The sequence below is a fragment of the Rissa tridactyla genome, chromosome Z, assembly GCF_028500815.1.
Source record: "Rissa tridactyla isolate bRisTri1 chromosome Z, bRisTri1.patW.cur.20221130, whole genome shotgun sequence".
Taxonomy (NCBI): domain Eukaryota; kingdom Metazoa; phylum Chordata; class Aves; order Charadriiformes; family Laridae; genus Rissa; species Rissa tridactyla.
In genome coordinates this window covers 68,770,052-68,784,507 of record NC_071497.1, presented here as the reverse complement: position 1 = coordinate 68,784,507, position 14,456 = coordinate 68,770,052, and the positions used below count along the sequence as shown (strand labels likewise).

Here is a 14,456-nt window from a genome sequence, read left to right as displayed (position 1 = left end):
ATGTATTATTGTCAGGACTGAAGAGAAAATTAGCTTCCCCAAGACACTTCTATTCAAATGCTGTCTTAAGAGGTCCTACTCCCCTTAGCAGGTGGAAGGCACCATTTGTACCTTTCAAACTCAGGAGAGTTGAAAGTTGAATGGACCATTCTTAAATAAAAAAATCTGAGAACAAACCCTAAAACAGAAAGCAAGCTTCAAAGGCAAATAGACCAAAAAGATCTAGGTAGCGAAGAAAATTTCTGCCTCATGATTAACATTCAACATTGTGTAAGTAACCATAAAACAGGTCTCTGAATAGGAATGTTGCATGATGTTGCTGACTTTGTCTCTGATTTATACCTTATATTTTCCTGCAGATTGGGTCATACTTTGGGGGTGTTATTACCACAATCGACATCAATAGGGACTCATTTACAGACCTTCTTCTTGTTGGAGCTCCTACGTATATGGGAACTGAGAAAGAGGAGCAAGGGAAAGTATATGTTTATGGACTGAACAAGGTAAGGATGATGTTTATTGACCAGTAACAGAACATGTTCCTTACTGTCTTCATATCCTTATTTCAAAGAAATATGATAAGTTGAGCTGGGGAAGATGATCTGTTGAAAACAGAGAAATGTTATTTTGACAATTGAGAGTATAATACAGATTATTTTTGAAAATATCTTCTCAAATTATTGTCTTCTCACCTTTTTTTTCTGACCGAGTGTATTATATAGATAAGCACTGTATCCTGTAAGCTGAAATATGGCATAGATGCAAATTTATAGGATTAATCACATTTTCTGCTTGCTTTCATGGCTTAGGGAACAGTAGGATTCATCCATCCTAAAAATGTGTACTCCAGTATCCTTACCAACCTTATCAACCTAGAGGTAAACCCCATACATCCAACAGCTTTTAAACACGTCGCAACTAGATTGAGGAACATAGCAGCTACACCTCAGCTTCTTAATTTGACAAATGTCTCCTTCCAATGTCTATGCATACTTTTTCTTCTTATTTTCTTCTTTTAGTCCACTACCATACTGTATCATAACAGTTGCCAAAATATGTCCTAGCAATGATGGTGTCCTAAAATACTGTTACAAGAAAATGACCTGAAGAGACTGGATCTCTTTAACAAAGAACTCTTCCAGTTTCTACATGCATGTTGCTAACAACAAATTGCTGGTGAATACGGATGACAAGAAAACAAGAATTCCATGTCCTCCAGTAATGTGAGGGTCTGAAATTTGTTTTTCCTGTGCTTCTTTTTATCCACCTCCAAATAAAGGAGATGCAGCCACTGCTTGCTGCTGCTGATGTCTAACATGGAACTCATGGGACCAACCTCTTGGAAAGATTGGTTACATACCATACTCTGTGTGTGTGTTTGGTCTAGGATGCATACTGGACCAGAAGAATATATATATTAGGCCATGGAGTATGTGTCTACTGAGGACATAATTCAGTCTATGTAAGAGACATGCTGTCTTTTGTTCTGGAATAACAAATTGCCATCTGTGTTTCATCAGAAACTTGGCTTACTTATCAGATTAAGAGAATGCTTTTAGAAAAACTCTTTACACTATCTTAAGAATGAAGTGGTTTACTAGCAATAACATCCAAATATTGTAATACTATGCTTTCCTGTGAGCCTCTAACTTCAAGAAATATGCAGAAGCATCTAGATGCAGAAAGAGAGGGAACAAGAATGTCTTTCTCAACTGCTGCTCAGAAAGAACATTTAATATATAATTACAGAATCACAGTTTCTACAGTGCAGTCAATCTCTGAGAATAGGATGTAATTTTTTCATTTAATTAATCGCTTTGTCTTCTAGACAAGAGCTCTTTAAAGCCTGCATTGCTAAAATGTTGATGGAAATCCACAAACTTTAAATCTGCTCTTTCACAGACAAAGTTTGAATACCAGATGAGTCTGGAACCTATAAAGCAAACATGCTGTTCGCCGTTAAAACAGGACACCTGCAAAGTTCTTAAGAATGAGCCTTGCGGTGCACGCTTCGGGACTGCGATTGCTGCAGTGAAGGATCTCAACCTTGATGGATATAATGACATTGTGATAGGTTCTCCCCTAGAGGATGATCATCGGGGAGCTGTTTATATTTATCATGGCCATGGCAACACAATCAGTAAAAAATATTCGCAGGTATGATGTATAACTTTACAGATCGACAGCCACGGTAAGAGTATGTAGCTTAAATCCTGTTTTCCAGTGTCTTCCCAACATCATATCAAACTGTGACTTGACCTGTCATGACACCTTCTTTTTTAAAATGCTTTGTACTTTTAAACTCATACTGATTTAAACAAATTTTATTCTACTATTGTTAGAAAATATGTTTGCATGTTTTTATTAGAAACCTTCTGAAACGTTCTATTGAGCCAGAAAAGTAGATATTTTTAAATTCTGAAACTTTGTAGTGTGTTCATCACCATGGTAACTGTTTTAGGAGTATTGTGATGAAAATTTAATGTATTTGAAGAGTCTAAAAGCCATCTAACTGCCAACAAATGCGTCTTGAATGTTCTTAAAAAATCCTTCAGTATGCACTGCATAAACTTCTTAATGTTTTTTACAGCGTATTGCGTCAGGTGGAGATGGGGAAAAAGTGAAATTTTTTGGCCAGTCTGTGCATGGTGAAATGGATTTAAATGATGACGGGCTCATTGATGTCACCATTGGAGGCCTTGGTGGGGCTGCCCTCTTCTGGTACGGTTACTCACAGCAGCTGTCAGGCCAGAAAACAACCATTTGTCTTGGTTGTTACTGATGTAACTTACATGTGCTACTGTTTGGACTGTTGTGAAGATGCTGGTTTCATCTCATGCTTTGACACTGGCTGTGAATCTTCATGTTTTCATTTCTCTCTGGAGGAACGAATATAAAACTTACTGGATAATGTTTTAGAAACCTTGTGAGCCTAGTATGAAGGCCTTGTCCTCCTGGAATATTCAAAATAGAAATTATTCCATTTGTTCACCAAGTAAAATAGAAAAGAACCTTAAGTGCTCTCTCTTTCACAGTATATCGAATATTATCTTATTAGCAATATGGAGGACAGGTTGAAATGTAAATAGGTCACTAAGAAAACTAATTTGATTTCCTAATAAGAAAACTCTAGCTTGACTCCCACCAGAAAATCTTGGAAAATTTTGACTAAATGTTCTGGTTAACAGTGAATTCATTTTTTATTTTTTTTTTTACAAAAGAGCATGATTCAGATGGCAAAATGAGCAACATATTTTTTAAGGGAGAAGACAAAAATACCATTAGGAAAAATCAACAAGTTAACATGTATTCCCTCATTTCTAAAGGACAACTAAAACTATTTATCTCTCTCGTAAGGCAACTACTAAGCCAGGTCCTTCCTCTCCCTGTCCTGCTGTTCCACCTAATTCACCTGCTAGGTGATAAAGTTTCTGAGGTCTTGCTTCCATCCTCAAGCTGCGAGCTTCTCCTCACCTTCACCTGCTAGTTTGCCTTTCTAAAAGCTCCGTGTGTGAACGCAATGAGGTGCCCCTTCACTGCATTGTTTAGATCACAAATCTGAAGAAAGCTATTTTGCCAGCTAAATATTCTGCTGGTTTAGTACACTGGCATACTCTGTCTCGAGGCCAAAAGGGAACTGAGGCAGAGCAAAGGGAGAGGCAGGAATTCACTGCAGGGACAGGGGCAAAGGGGAGTTAAGGGGAAGCAAAGTGGTGGTGAATCTCAGCCTGTTTATCTACCCACAGCCTAAGAGGTGGCACACTACCCTCCAGCCCGTGTATGAGAATATGTTCATCTGTGGATATCCCCAAGGATGGGTGTGGGCCTTCAGTCTCTTTTAAAATGTGACTTGCTTAAAAGCTTTGGAAAATATTTCATCCGGTATCTGTTCCAAAACAAGTACAGCTCTGTGGAGAAACCCTGTGACCTTTTTCTCTGTAATTTTTTGTTTAGTGGTACTATGTATCGAGCGTATAGTTAATTACTTGTCTAGACCATCACATATGTGTATTTTAATGTTGAATGTTGCACATTTTGTAAGTTCCTTCTTAAGTTTAAAAAAGTCATGGCTATTATTTTCAAGGCACTTTCTCTCTGTGTTTTTAAGGTCTCGTGATGTGGCTGAAGTAAATGTTTCCATGCAATTTACACCCAAAAGCATCAATATCCAACAACAAAATTGTCAGATAAATAAAAGGAAAACAATATGCATAAATGCCACAATTTGTTTTAAGACCAGACTAAAGTCAAAGGAAGATACGTTTGAATCCAGTAAGTAGATAAGCACTAAGCTATGGAATCTTTACACTGTAAAACTGCTATGGTCGCATTCATTTATTCCTCCAAAAATGGAATACAGCTCTTCTAAATTCACTATTCAAAGCGCATTTGAGATACTTCAGGAAAAAAGAATGTGTAGAGGCAAATTGGTTCATAATATTGATCTCAACTTCTTTTGCAGACCTGCAGTATTGGATTACTCTTGATGCACAAAGACAAATATCTCGAAGCTTGTTCATAGAAAGCCATGAGAGGAAAATGCAAAAAAATATAACTATCAAAGGGTCAGAATGTATTAAACATAACTTCTACATGTTGGCAAGTAAATCATTTAAAGTTTTTTTCTTGTGTTGACATTATAATAACCCAAATGCATTCCATTAATTGTAAATTAGACAACAGAACCTGCCTCCAGAATTAATCTTAAGAAATATGTATAAAATTTGTTTACTACTTAGGATTTATTGATTTGTATATGTATACAGATATAAACTATTTACTTATATGTGTAGTCTATTTACCTTTGTTTCTTTGTTTGTGTCTGTCTTGAGAAAGAGCACAACACACTTAGAGGAACCAAGCAGCTATCGTGGTTAGTAATTTAGGTGCAATCAAAACTCAGCAGGAGCATGTGAGCTGGAAGTCTAGTTTGCATACTGGTGCAATTCCTCCTAATAAATATAGTAAACCCCCTCACAAATTAGTTTTGGGATAAAGGATATCTATTCACTGGAAAACAGAAATGTAATTAGCAACTGTGAGTATGAAATTTCCCAGATTGTAACTAATGTGCAGAGTGAATGGAGACGTGTATTATAACCTACCCATCTCTAAAATGTTTAGTGACTTCACAGATGTATCATAATTCAAAACTAACGATAGATGATGCCCAGAATTTGCTCGAATATGCAATACTTCTCCAAACAGCAGGCCTCAGTTCGACTTCCCACAAAGTGATACCACTGCTCTTCGCCTTACTGATCCTCTCAGCACAACTAAAGGAGGAAAAAGTCTATGAGTTGACTGTTCTGAGACATTCTTAAATGAAACTGTGCTGGATATGCTGAGATATGGGACATGTTTATGATGAGATGAGATACACAAAAACATTAATAGATACTTGTAAGGATTGGCTTGCACATTAAATGCTTTATCATCAGTTGCAAGCATTCAAATGCTTCTCTAGCAAGGATGGCGTCAGTGTGACTGAAAAATATTTTACCTCAGCATTGTTTGGGGTTTTTTAACCTCCTTAGATATTGAAGTGAATGTCCATAACAGCAATTTTGTTTTCTTTATGTTCTAGGATAAACCTGACTTTCAGGACTCTGTAAAAGTTTTGCTGGAGTTCAATTTTTCTGATCCGGAGAGTGGACCTGTTCTTGATAGCAACCTGCCAAATTCAATATCTGAATATGTAAGTCAGCAAGATTCTGTATTAATAATCAAAGCATTGAAAGTAAAATTCATAGCCCACACAAGAAATGAAAGTATTGTCCACAAATTGGTTAAAGAGGGAGGGTCATTGAGCCTGTCCAGAAGATGTATCCTCTAAATGAGTCTTCAGGGGTGAAAAGCTTGATTCAGTGTGCTTGGGAACCAGCCTGGGGTTTTAAAGCTGTCCAGTGTTAACTGAAGATAGAAGAGAGTACAAGCAATTTTATTGTCATTTTTTACGTAGCTGGAGCAGGGGAATGTTAGTCATTTACTCTGAGGGTGCTTGGCATGATTCATACGTCCACTGTTGCCTCTTTTTCTAATATATATGAATAACTTAAAAGGGAACGAGTAGAAAGCTTATGTTTCACCTGCGCATCTTACAGGATATTGCCATGTTTAACTGATTAATATTAGGGAAGACTTCTTTGATTGTCAAAGGCAAGACCTTATCTAAAATTAGATAATGAATTAAAATGCAAGTATTAAATTTTAATAATAAATGTAATAAAATTGAGAATAAAAATACTATTGTTGCAGATTCCTTTCACAAAAGATTGTGGAGCCAAAAATAAATGCATTTCAGATCTTGTTCTGAATGTAAAAGCAAGCATAGCTGGAGACAGGTAACTACACTGGGTTTATTGTGTCACGTTATATCTGTACAAAATTTCTAAGTAAATTATACATTCTGTAGTCTATTAAGATAATGCTGTGGCATAATTTCCAAATCACAAGCAATATAGTCTGGACATTGTGTTAAAAACAGATTCAAAAGTTAAGGTGTCAAACATTCTTAATTTATTTTACAGCTCTTCTCCATTCATTGTAAAGTCACGCAATGATAAGTTCACCATTCAGCTCTCTGTGAAGAACAAAAAAGACAGTGCTTATAATACCAGAGTTTTGGTTCAGTATTCTCCAAATATTATTTTTGCTGGCATTGAGGTAGGAATTTTTCACATTATCACGTTTTTCATCACCTATATTGCTAGAGAGATCTGAGGAAGCCTTTTTATTAAGCCTGAATTTCACTGCTCTGGTATGATCTCAGTTGATCGGAAGAGATTCCGTGGGAGTACTGTCCTCGCTTATCCCTCTAAAAGAGTGTATTTGTTTTGACCTGAGTGGACTCTTGCTTAGCCTCCGTTAACTACAGACGCAAGTTTCACAATGACGCTTAGGCAGTAAGTGCCTGCATGCACGTCAGCACCATGAATCATCTGTACATCTGTAGAGCCAGAAATGCCGTGTTATTCACCAGTACAGCTCCCGAGCATCTAGAATTCTCCTTTTGCACATATACAGAAAAAGCACCATCTTGGTAGGGCACCATATATCAGTGCCTGCCTCATCCCTTCCTCAGACAGCGTTTCCAAAGTAGCTGCTTTCCTGCCTGCCTCAGCAGATATGCTATGAATTCGCCTCACTTCAGGTGGGAAACATTAGGAGAAGTTTGCCTTCTATCAGCAGTCCTGACGTTGCACATTAGGAGAAGTCAGGGATCCATAGCACTGTTGCTGACCCTGTGGCAATCATTTATGGAGAATGAATGTCACTTTTATTGACAAGTTAGGAACACATTTACGAAATTACATGTAAAACCTGTGTATTTATATATAAGTTGATCTGCTAGACCCCATGACTAATTTGCATGATATCCAGTTTGTATATAATTGCTAATGTTCCAAACACTTTCAGTGGAATGGAATAATGGCTACTAATTGATGGAGATGTCCATAGGTGGAAATTGTTTTGCAGAAGTTGCGGCTTCCCATTTTTGTTCTAGTTCAACTAAGGCTTTGACTCTTACAATGTTTTGATGATGAAAAGCAGCAACGGTATATATGTTCAACAGGACCTTGATGCTTAGTCAAAATTTAAAAAGAGTTTGCGCAGTCACAATTTCACTTTCTTTTTCCTTTAGGATATACAGAAAGATAGCTGTGAATCTAATCACAACATCACCTGTAAAGTGGGATATCCATTTCTAAAACCTTCAGAAGAGGTAAAAGGTCCCCCTGCATGCAAGTTCTAAGGCCAGGGAGGTCCCTATCACCTCTGAATTTCTTTTCTCTCGTGTTCACCCCAAAATCTGTCCATTCAAGTTTCCCAAGCTATCCTTGATATGAACTGCACTGAGCCAGACAGGAAAACATCAGCTCTCCAGCCCCTAGGCAGGCAGCTGTGGTATGTGAGGAGGTAATAGGTGCATATTGCCATCCTTGACACTGTCAGGAGGCAAGTGCTACACCCGGTCAGAAGGGTCTGTCTCCAGGTGTAGAGGCTATTGGTTAAGATATACTGATAAGACATTAGATACTGTGGCTTTCCACAAGTTGCAGCCTGGGACTTTAGTTATTTCATATATAAAATTTAGTCAGTTGGTTGAAAAGAGAATAAGCTGGTATGTGGAAATGCTAACGTGTATCTTCCAAAGCCAGGCATCAAGACTTCACCTCTGCTTGGTGGGGAATCGGGGGCCTTTCCAGCCAGTCCAATTAAAGGCAAGCTCCAGCTTGAACAGCTCCAGTGATAAAGCTGCATCTCTTGCTGGAATAGAGAGGGAGCTTTAGCTAAACTAAGCCTTTGAAGATATGCATCTAAGCCTCACTTGAACAGTTCTACTATTGAATTGGAAAATATCAAATTACATGCAAATAAGACCAACTGTCTTTCCTGGCAGTTTCTTGCCTGTTCCTCTCTCATATCAGGTCTGTGTTGCAGATGCATAACAGAGGGACGATCAGGAGAGATGTCCTCTTACATTGCCTCCCACAAACATGTTCTGGCTTGTGCCTTTGACTTGTAGGAATTAGGTCAGCTGTTACTTTCTTGCAGACCAGTAAGCATACGACCCAATGCCAGTGCCTACAATGCTCCATTGCCAGATTTACTGGGTTTTTCACATTTGCGTTTCATGCTTTAATTGTTAGTTTGCCTGTAGCTATAGATCCCTAAATTTAGAAATTTCATACTCTCCTTTGCATTCAGAAATCAATTAATCTCTGATTCACCGATAAGCATTCCTAATACCTCCCTTTTTAAAGCCTCTTCCTAGCTCTTTTTTTTTTTTTTTTTTTAATTATGAAGAAATATCTAAGACAGCTTCCTCTGGGTCACTTTGTAATAAAGATTTGTGCACGTTATAGGAAAAAATAAGTCTGAGCTGAAAAATCTTTTGCTTCATATAAAATTACCCTTAAGTGTCAGGACATGAAGAGGGACATGTTTGGGACAATGTTCCCAAATCCTGTTAGTCCCAAATTGCGATAGATTTGCCCTAGTTACAATGAGTAGGGAATTTTTGTGAGACCTAGTAGTCATTTATTTACATTGTAAACATTTCTGCTCCATATTCTATGTGTTTTACTATCTATTCTATAGACAGCTCATCTCCACGGTAATTGCCAGGCTTTGAAGCTTTTTTCTTCCTCATTAGAGAAAACAAAATAGCTTTGATAAATTGCTTGCAAGACCAGTGGATTTCTATTAAGAATTATTTAGTTATGTATTTATAATATACCATATAATAAGTTTTACTGAGGCTTCTCGGTTCTGAAAATTTGAGGCTTCTGTTTAATAAGTGATAACTATTAGATTTCCTTCTTGGTTGGAACCGATTCAAAAAAATGGATTCATTTATAGAAAAGTGTTAAAATGTGAATAAGGATTCCATAGATAAAAGCAGCAAAAATTTGCTCATTCTTCATCAGATCAAACCTTATTAGTGTGCTTTCCTTTCTTTCTTTCTTTTTCTTTTTTTTTTCCCTTTTAAAATGTGTAATGTATTTCTCTACACAGATTTCCTTCAAAATATCATTCCAATTCAACGCATCTTATCTCCTGGAAAATGCTACTGTTCATGTATATGCAACAAGGTTAGTTACAATCATTACTTGTTTACCTTCTGATTTCTTTTTTTTTTTTTTCTTAGAAAGCTCTACAGCTTTGTGTTTCGTAGTAAAACAAGGATGAGTTTCCTGAACTCAGTTATTGTTAAACAATCTGTAGAGCTGGCAGCTTTACAGATGTACTCGGTCCAGCAGTGGACTGAGTGGACTAAATAAACAGCTGTTTGTCCCTAGAACCTGACAGTCACTAATGAGTCGTAATTTCCAGTAGTTTTACCTTCAGAAAAGGTTTATTCTCTTACAAAATTACTGCATACTTTAGCATGAATCACACGCTAAACAAAAAAGTCTGGCTTTCAAAGAGGAAGAGCGTTGCAGAAGTTGTCTGTGATAAAGGAATGCGCTTGCCCTCAGTGCTTGCTGTCCATGCAAAATCCAGGGATAGTGTGCGAGTAGTGGTCCTTACTTGCTCCATTTTCATTCAGCCAACTGCAGTCTGTAGTTTTAACAAAGATGTGTTTCTGAGCTGGGACTGGTGCAGGACTTAACTAGTTACTGGAAATAATCTTTTTAATTTATTTTTAGGAGATAGTAATTAACTGGAAACAAGTAGCGTGCTTTCATACCCAGAGCTGTAGGTATTTCAGTTTCTTGAGAAACCTGTTGCGTCTGCACAGTCTGATCTGAGTGGTATATGTTGTTTTATTTTAGTGACAGTGAAGAACCACCTGAGACCTTGAGGGACAACAGAGGACACGTTACAATTCCAGTAAAATATGAAGTAGGATTAATATTTGTAAGGTATTGATGCTTCTCTGTACTTTTATTGGCTACCACAGTAAATAACAGGTGTTCAAAGAGAATACAGTATGGTTTTGTTGTTGAACTGTGCTCAGTATCTACAGATGACAGCTTCTAGGCTTATGAACAGGAAGCACAGGCTTGATGGAAAAGAGCCATTTGTGTGAGCTGACATGGGCAGGACACGGGAACAACCACAAAATCACGCATGAAAGGCAAAGAGCAAATTTAATCTCAATTCTTCGGGGATCGTGGAATCTCCGAAGCAACACCCGGGCAGAGGCACGCAAGGCACCGCGGAGCGAGAGAGAGTCCTTGTTAGGACGAGAGTCCTTGTTAGCATGAGAGTGAGAGAGCGAGAGCTCAGACTTGCTGTTCTTGCCTGTATTTCAAGGATTCAGGCAGGCATAGTTTTTCACTGTGCTTTCATCTTCAACAGCAGGGCAGGAATCTCGGGCATGTTTGATAAGGTGCCCTGAGTCCACCACACAGGCCCACTTTATCTAGGTGCAGATGTTCTACTTGTTGAGCATATAAGACTAAACAACAATTAGTGTGATATATGTGTTTTCCAGCACACCACATGCGAGTCTCTTGAGTGTGTTTCCAGTCCTCCTCACTGATTTTACGTTACTTTCCCACAGAGTTACACAAAACGATGGAGCAGTTACTGCCCCTATCCTGCCGTATCTCCGTTTTATCTATTTAAATTTGATCTGCAGTTTGCAAGTACAACAGCAGCTTTTGTTGATTCCTGTACTTTGGTCTATTCATTCAAAGGTGTTTCAGGTACATAAGAAGGCAAATACTTCCAGCTTCCTGATGGCCATGAGTCTGTATCACTATAATATTTCATGGTGTGGTGTTTGACTTCCAGCTTTAAAAATTAGCCTTAATTTTAGATTCTTAGGGTTCATTTTTATCAATTCAGACATAAATTTTAATGCAGGTATGGTAGTACACTTTATTTTCAGAAATAGCTAAAACTCAGTTAAATTCCATCCCTGAAAAGCATTACAAATATTATAAGTAGCCTATATTGTATGGTGTGCAGGTGTAAATAATTAAGTCAAATTCATTTTGGATGCATTTCATGGCTCAAATCTAGCCTTTGTCCCATAAGGAATAATGTTGAATTTAGAACATGCTGGTTTTGTTTGCTTTTTATTACTTGATTCTGTCTTTTGTAGAACTCTGCCTGTTTTACATGGCAATACTGAGGGTAAGGAACGGCACAGCTGAATAAGAACAGCAAAATCAGGCCCTGATGTATTATTTTTGGGAACAACATTTGCTCATTTTGTAGTTTTATCTGAATAAAACATTTAAAATGCACATCATAAAAAGTGAGTACTACTTAGAAAATGGATGAGTTGAAATTCAGCAGAAGTAGCAGTGCACTCTTAATTCCAAGACTAGTCCTGGAGGATTCATGAAATAATGAAAAGACCTATGTTATTAACTGCTAGAGTTTTTATTAAGTTTGTGTGCTTATTGGTTTTTTTTAATGTGGTTTTTTTTTTTTAACCCACAGTGTTTTCAAAGAGCACCATGTTATAATTGCAGCAAATGATACCGTCCCTACTGCTATTAACACAACAGAGCAGATTGGGGATGAAGTTACTCTACATTATAGGGTAAGAACCAATTAAAACTGTATGATATAGGTACTGGCTTAATCTTTTTTTTTTCTTTCATTTGGTTTGAATCACTTAATGTGATAGCCTATTACTTAAATAGCAGCTGTGCAATATGTTAAACTGTCTACATGGGTATTTTGTGTTTAACACCTTTTTTTTTTTTCACTTGCTTTCTTTGGAATAAGGTGAGTCAGCGGTTCTCAGAGTGGTTCACCTCTGTGGAGTAGTTCTGGTGGGGTTTAGAGCTGCTGCCCTCAACAGGGTAAAGAAAGCATGCCCTGGTAAATGACAACTTGACCTACGTTCATTGCAGTTTAGAACAGGTTATTTCCAAATTCCAGTCAGCTTTGAAAGAGGCAAATGCCATGCTCCAAGAATGTTGTCTTCCTAATGGAATGAATACTGCAAACTAAAATCACATAGAAAAGATATTGAATGGAATAGAAGCCCAGACTCGAGTTGCAGTAGGACTGAATTTAGTTCTCTTGAGAGCATTCTTGTTTCCCAGTGTCAAATCTAAAGCTGAACAATGGTCCCATATAAAAGTGATAAAAGACTCTGAATCAACTTCTATCTGTGAAAAAAAATGGACCATGGGAATGTTCTCACTTTCACTAAATAGCAATGGCAAAGGGTTTTTTTCTATTTTTTAGCCCACCTACAGTGTTTCAGTCAGCTACTTCTTTTAGTCTAAAAGTTAAAATCCAGAATCTTGAGGCTTTTTTGGCTGTTTAAGACATTATTCATCTCATTTCAAAACCTTTGCTTTCTGAATGTAAAAGCTGGTGGACTGCAGAGCATACCACTTATGATCTTGTGAGCAAAACTCACCTCTGCAAGCAGCTTATCACAAATGACTACTCAGAAGAACAAAAGTTAAACAGGTTTTTGAGTATTTATTAAGCTCATCCACTGAAGACAGAGGATTGTCAGTTCTCCTGCCAGTAATTCCACCTAGCCATTTTCTCCATCCTCGGCCACAGCAGGCCTGTTCAGAAGGAGCAGCAGCTTACACAGATATGCCCTGTGAGTTTCCCAGGGAAAACAGGGGAGAGGCGCCGGGGAGCAGGAGGGCTGTTGTCTAAGCACACATGAGGAGGAACCAGCATGAGCCACCGCTGGTACAGAGGCTCCTCCCCCATGTTAGGGCATTTTGGGGGGCTTTATTAAAAATTGAAACAAAATTATGTTAGATAGAAGTTCATGATGATAAAAGGTTGCAGTAAACAAGATAACAAGACCAAAGACCACAGAAGAATGTGTCTGCTAATTCACAACAGGCTGTTCTTGGGGAAAAAGTAAGAGTTCATCACACTACTTTTGCATAACTGACTGTAGAAAAGTTAAAAAAAAACAAACAACAAAGAAGTAAAGAAAAATACAGGAAAGGAAAAAACAATCAAATACCAACAAAATAAGGAAAGTACTAATAAAAATATTTTTCTTTTTTTTACTAGATTGAAAAAGGTGAACACTTTCCAATGCCAAACCTCACACTGCAGATCTTATTTCCCAATGTAACAGCAGCCAAGAACACTCTTCTCTATCTTACTGCATTGTCCCATTCCCAAGTAAGCCAGGAATTCGTATTTTTATGATTAATTTAAATGTGAAGATTTTGTTGTAAAGAACTGTAAAATGAAAACATTTGGGATTATGCCTTGCTTCAAGGTAGATATTGCTTCCAGTCTAAAATACAAGGTGCTGATGTTTTAATAGTACGTACAGCTATGCATGAGAAGACAGAGAGATAAGTTTTCTTAAAAGGAAACAAGCAAATTTAAAATGGTGTTGAACAGTAACTGGACTATAACACGGTTAATTTGATATGTTGCCAAGTGATGACAGGCCTAGACTGAGATATGAGTGACAGGAGTTTCTTTCTTAGTTTTGCCTACTAAGCCTCAAATTATCTCTGTTGTCAGCAGCACTTATTGCAAATGCTCTGGTCCTGCTGTGTACATCTAGAGCTCAATCTGCTGTTCAGTCCTCTTCTTTCTGTTGCTGCTATTAGCCTTCCTGCACGTCTGCTCCCCAGCACTAGCAGTCCTCTGGCTTCCTCCTTCTCTGGGGCACTGAGACATCTTGAAGGGGATGGTAGGTCATGTCTTTCAAATGTTCTTCATCAGAGCCCTCATTTGAGGTTTTCCATTTCACTCCTCGAGAGCAGCTGGAGGCGATCACAATTCCAGCAAGTCCCATGATTCCAGATCTGTAGATATTAAAATTAGAGCTATATCAGTAACTGGATGGCTGAAGAACGCAAATATTGCTAAGGGGTGACCTAAAAAGAGTCTTTCCCTCAGAGACACACACACATGAGCACGTCTATGCAAATATTTCACTTAGTTTTGAGGTGTTACACCATTGAAAAATAAACCAAACGGTCTAAATTAAAGTTCAAGGTTCACTTTAAAATTAAAAAAAAAATAATCAAAAACCC

General features: G+C 37.8%; 1 protein-coding gene across 2 annotated transcripts in view; it reads left to right on the top strand.

Annotated features, from left to right (window-relative positions):
• Positions 1 to 14,456, top strand: part of ITGA1 (integrin subunit alpha 1) — a 77,855-nt gene that overhangs the window by 53,886 nt on the left and 9,513 nt on the right. For both annotated transcript variants that reach the window (XM_054184847.1, XM_054184848.1), the window contains exons 13-25: positions 360 to 503; positions 1,903 to 2,157; positions 2,591 to 2,721; positions 4,109 to 4,272; positions 4,463 to 4,599; positions 5,588 to 5,698; positions 6,259 to 6,344; positions 6,531 to 6,666; positions 7,646 to 7,726; positions 9,523 to 9,599; positions 10,284 to 10,373; positions 11,908 to 12,010; positions 13,471 to 13,584. In XM_054184847.1, the coding sequence (XP_054040822.1) occupies positions 360 to 503; positions 1,903 to 2,157; positions 2,591 to 2,721; positions 4,109 to 4,272; positions 4,463 to 4,599; positions 5,588 to 5,698; positions 6,259 to 6,344; positions 6,531 to 6,666; positions 7,646 to 7,726; positions 9,523 to 9,599; positions 10,284 to 10,373; positions 11,908 to 12,010; positions 13,471 to 13,584 (1,629 nt within the window). The remainder of the gene's footprint in view (positions 1 to 359; positions 504 to 1,902; positions 2,158 to 2,590; positions 2,722 to 4,108; positions 4,273 to 4,462; positions 4,600 to 5,587; positions 5,699 to 6,258; positions 6,345 to 6,530; positions 6,667 to 7,645; positions 7,727 to 9,522; positions 9,600 to 10,283; positions 10,374 to 11,907; positions 12,011 to 13,470; positions 13,585 to 14,456) is intronic.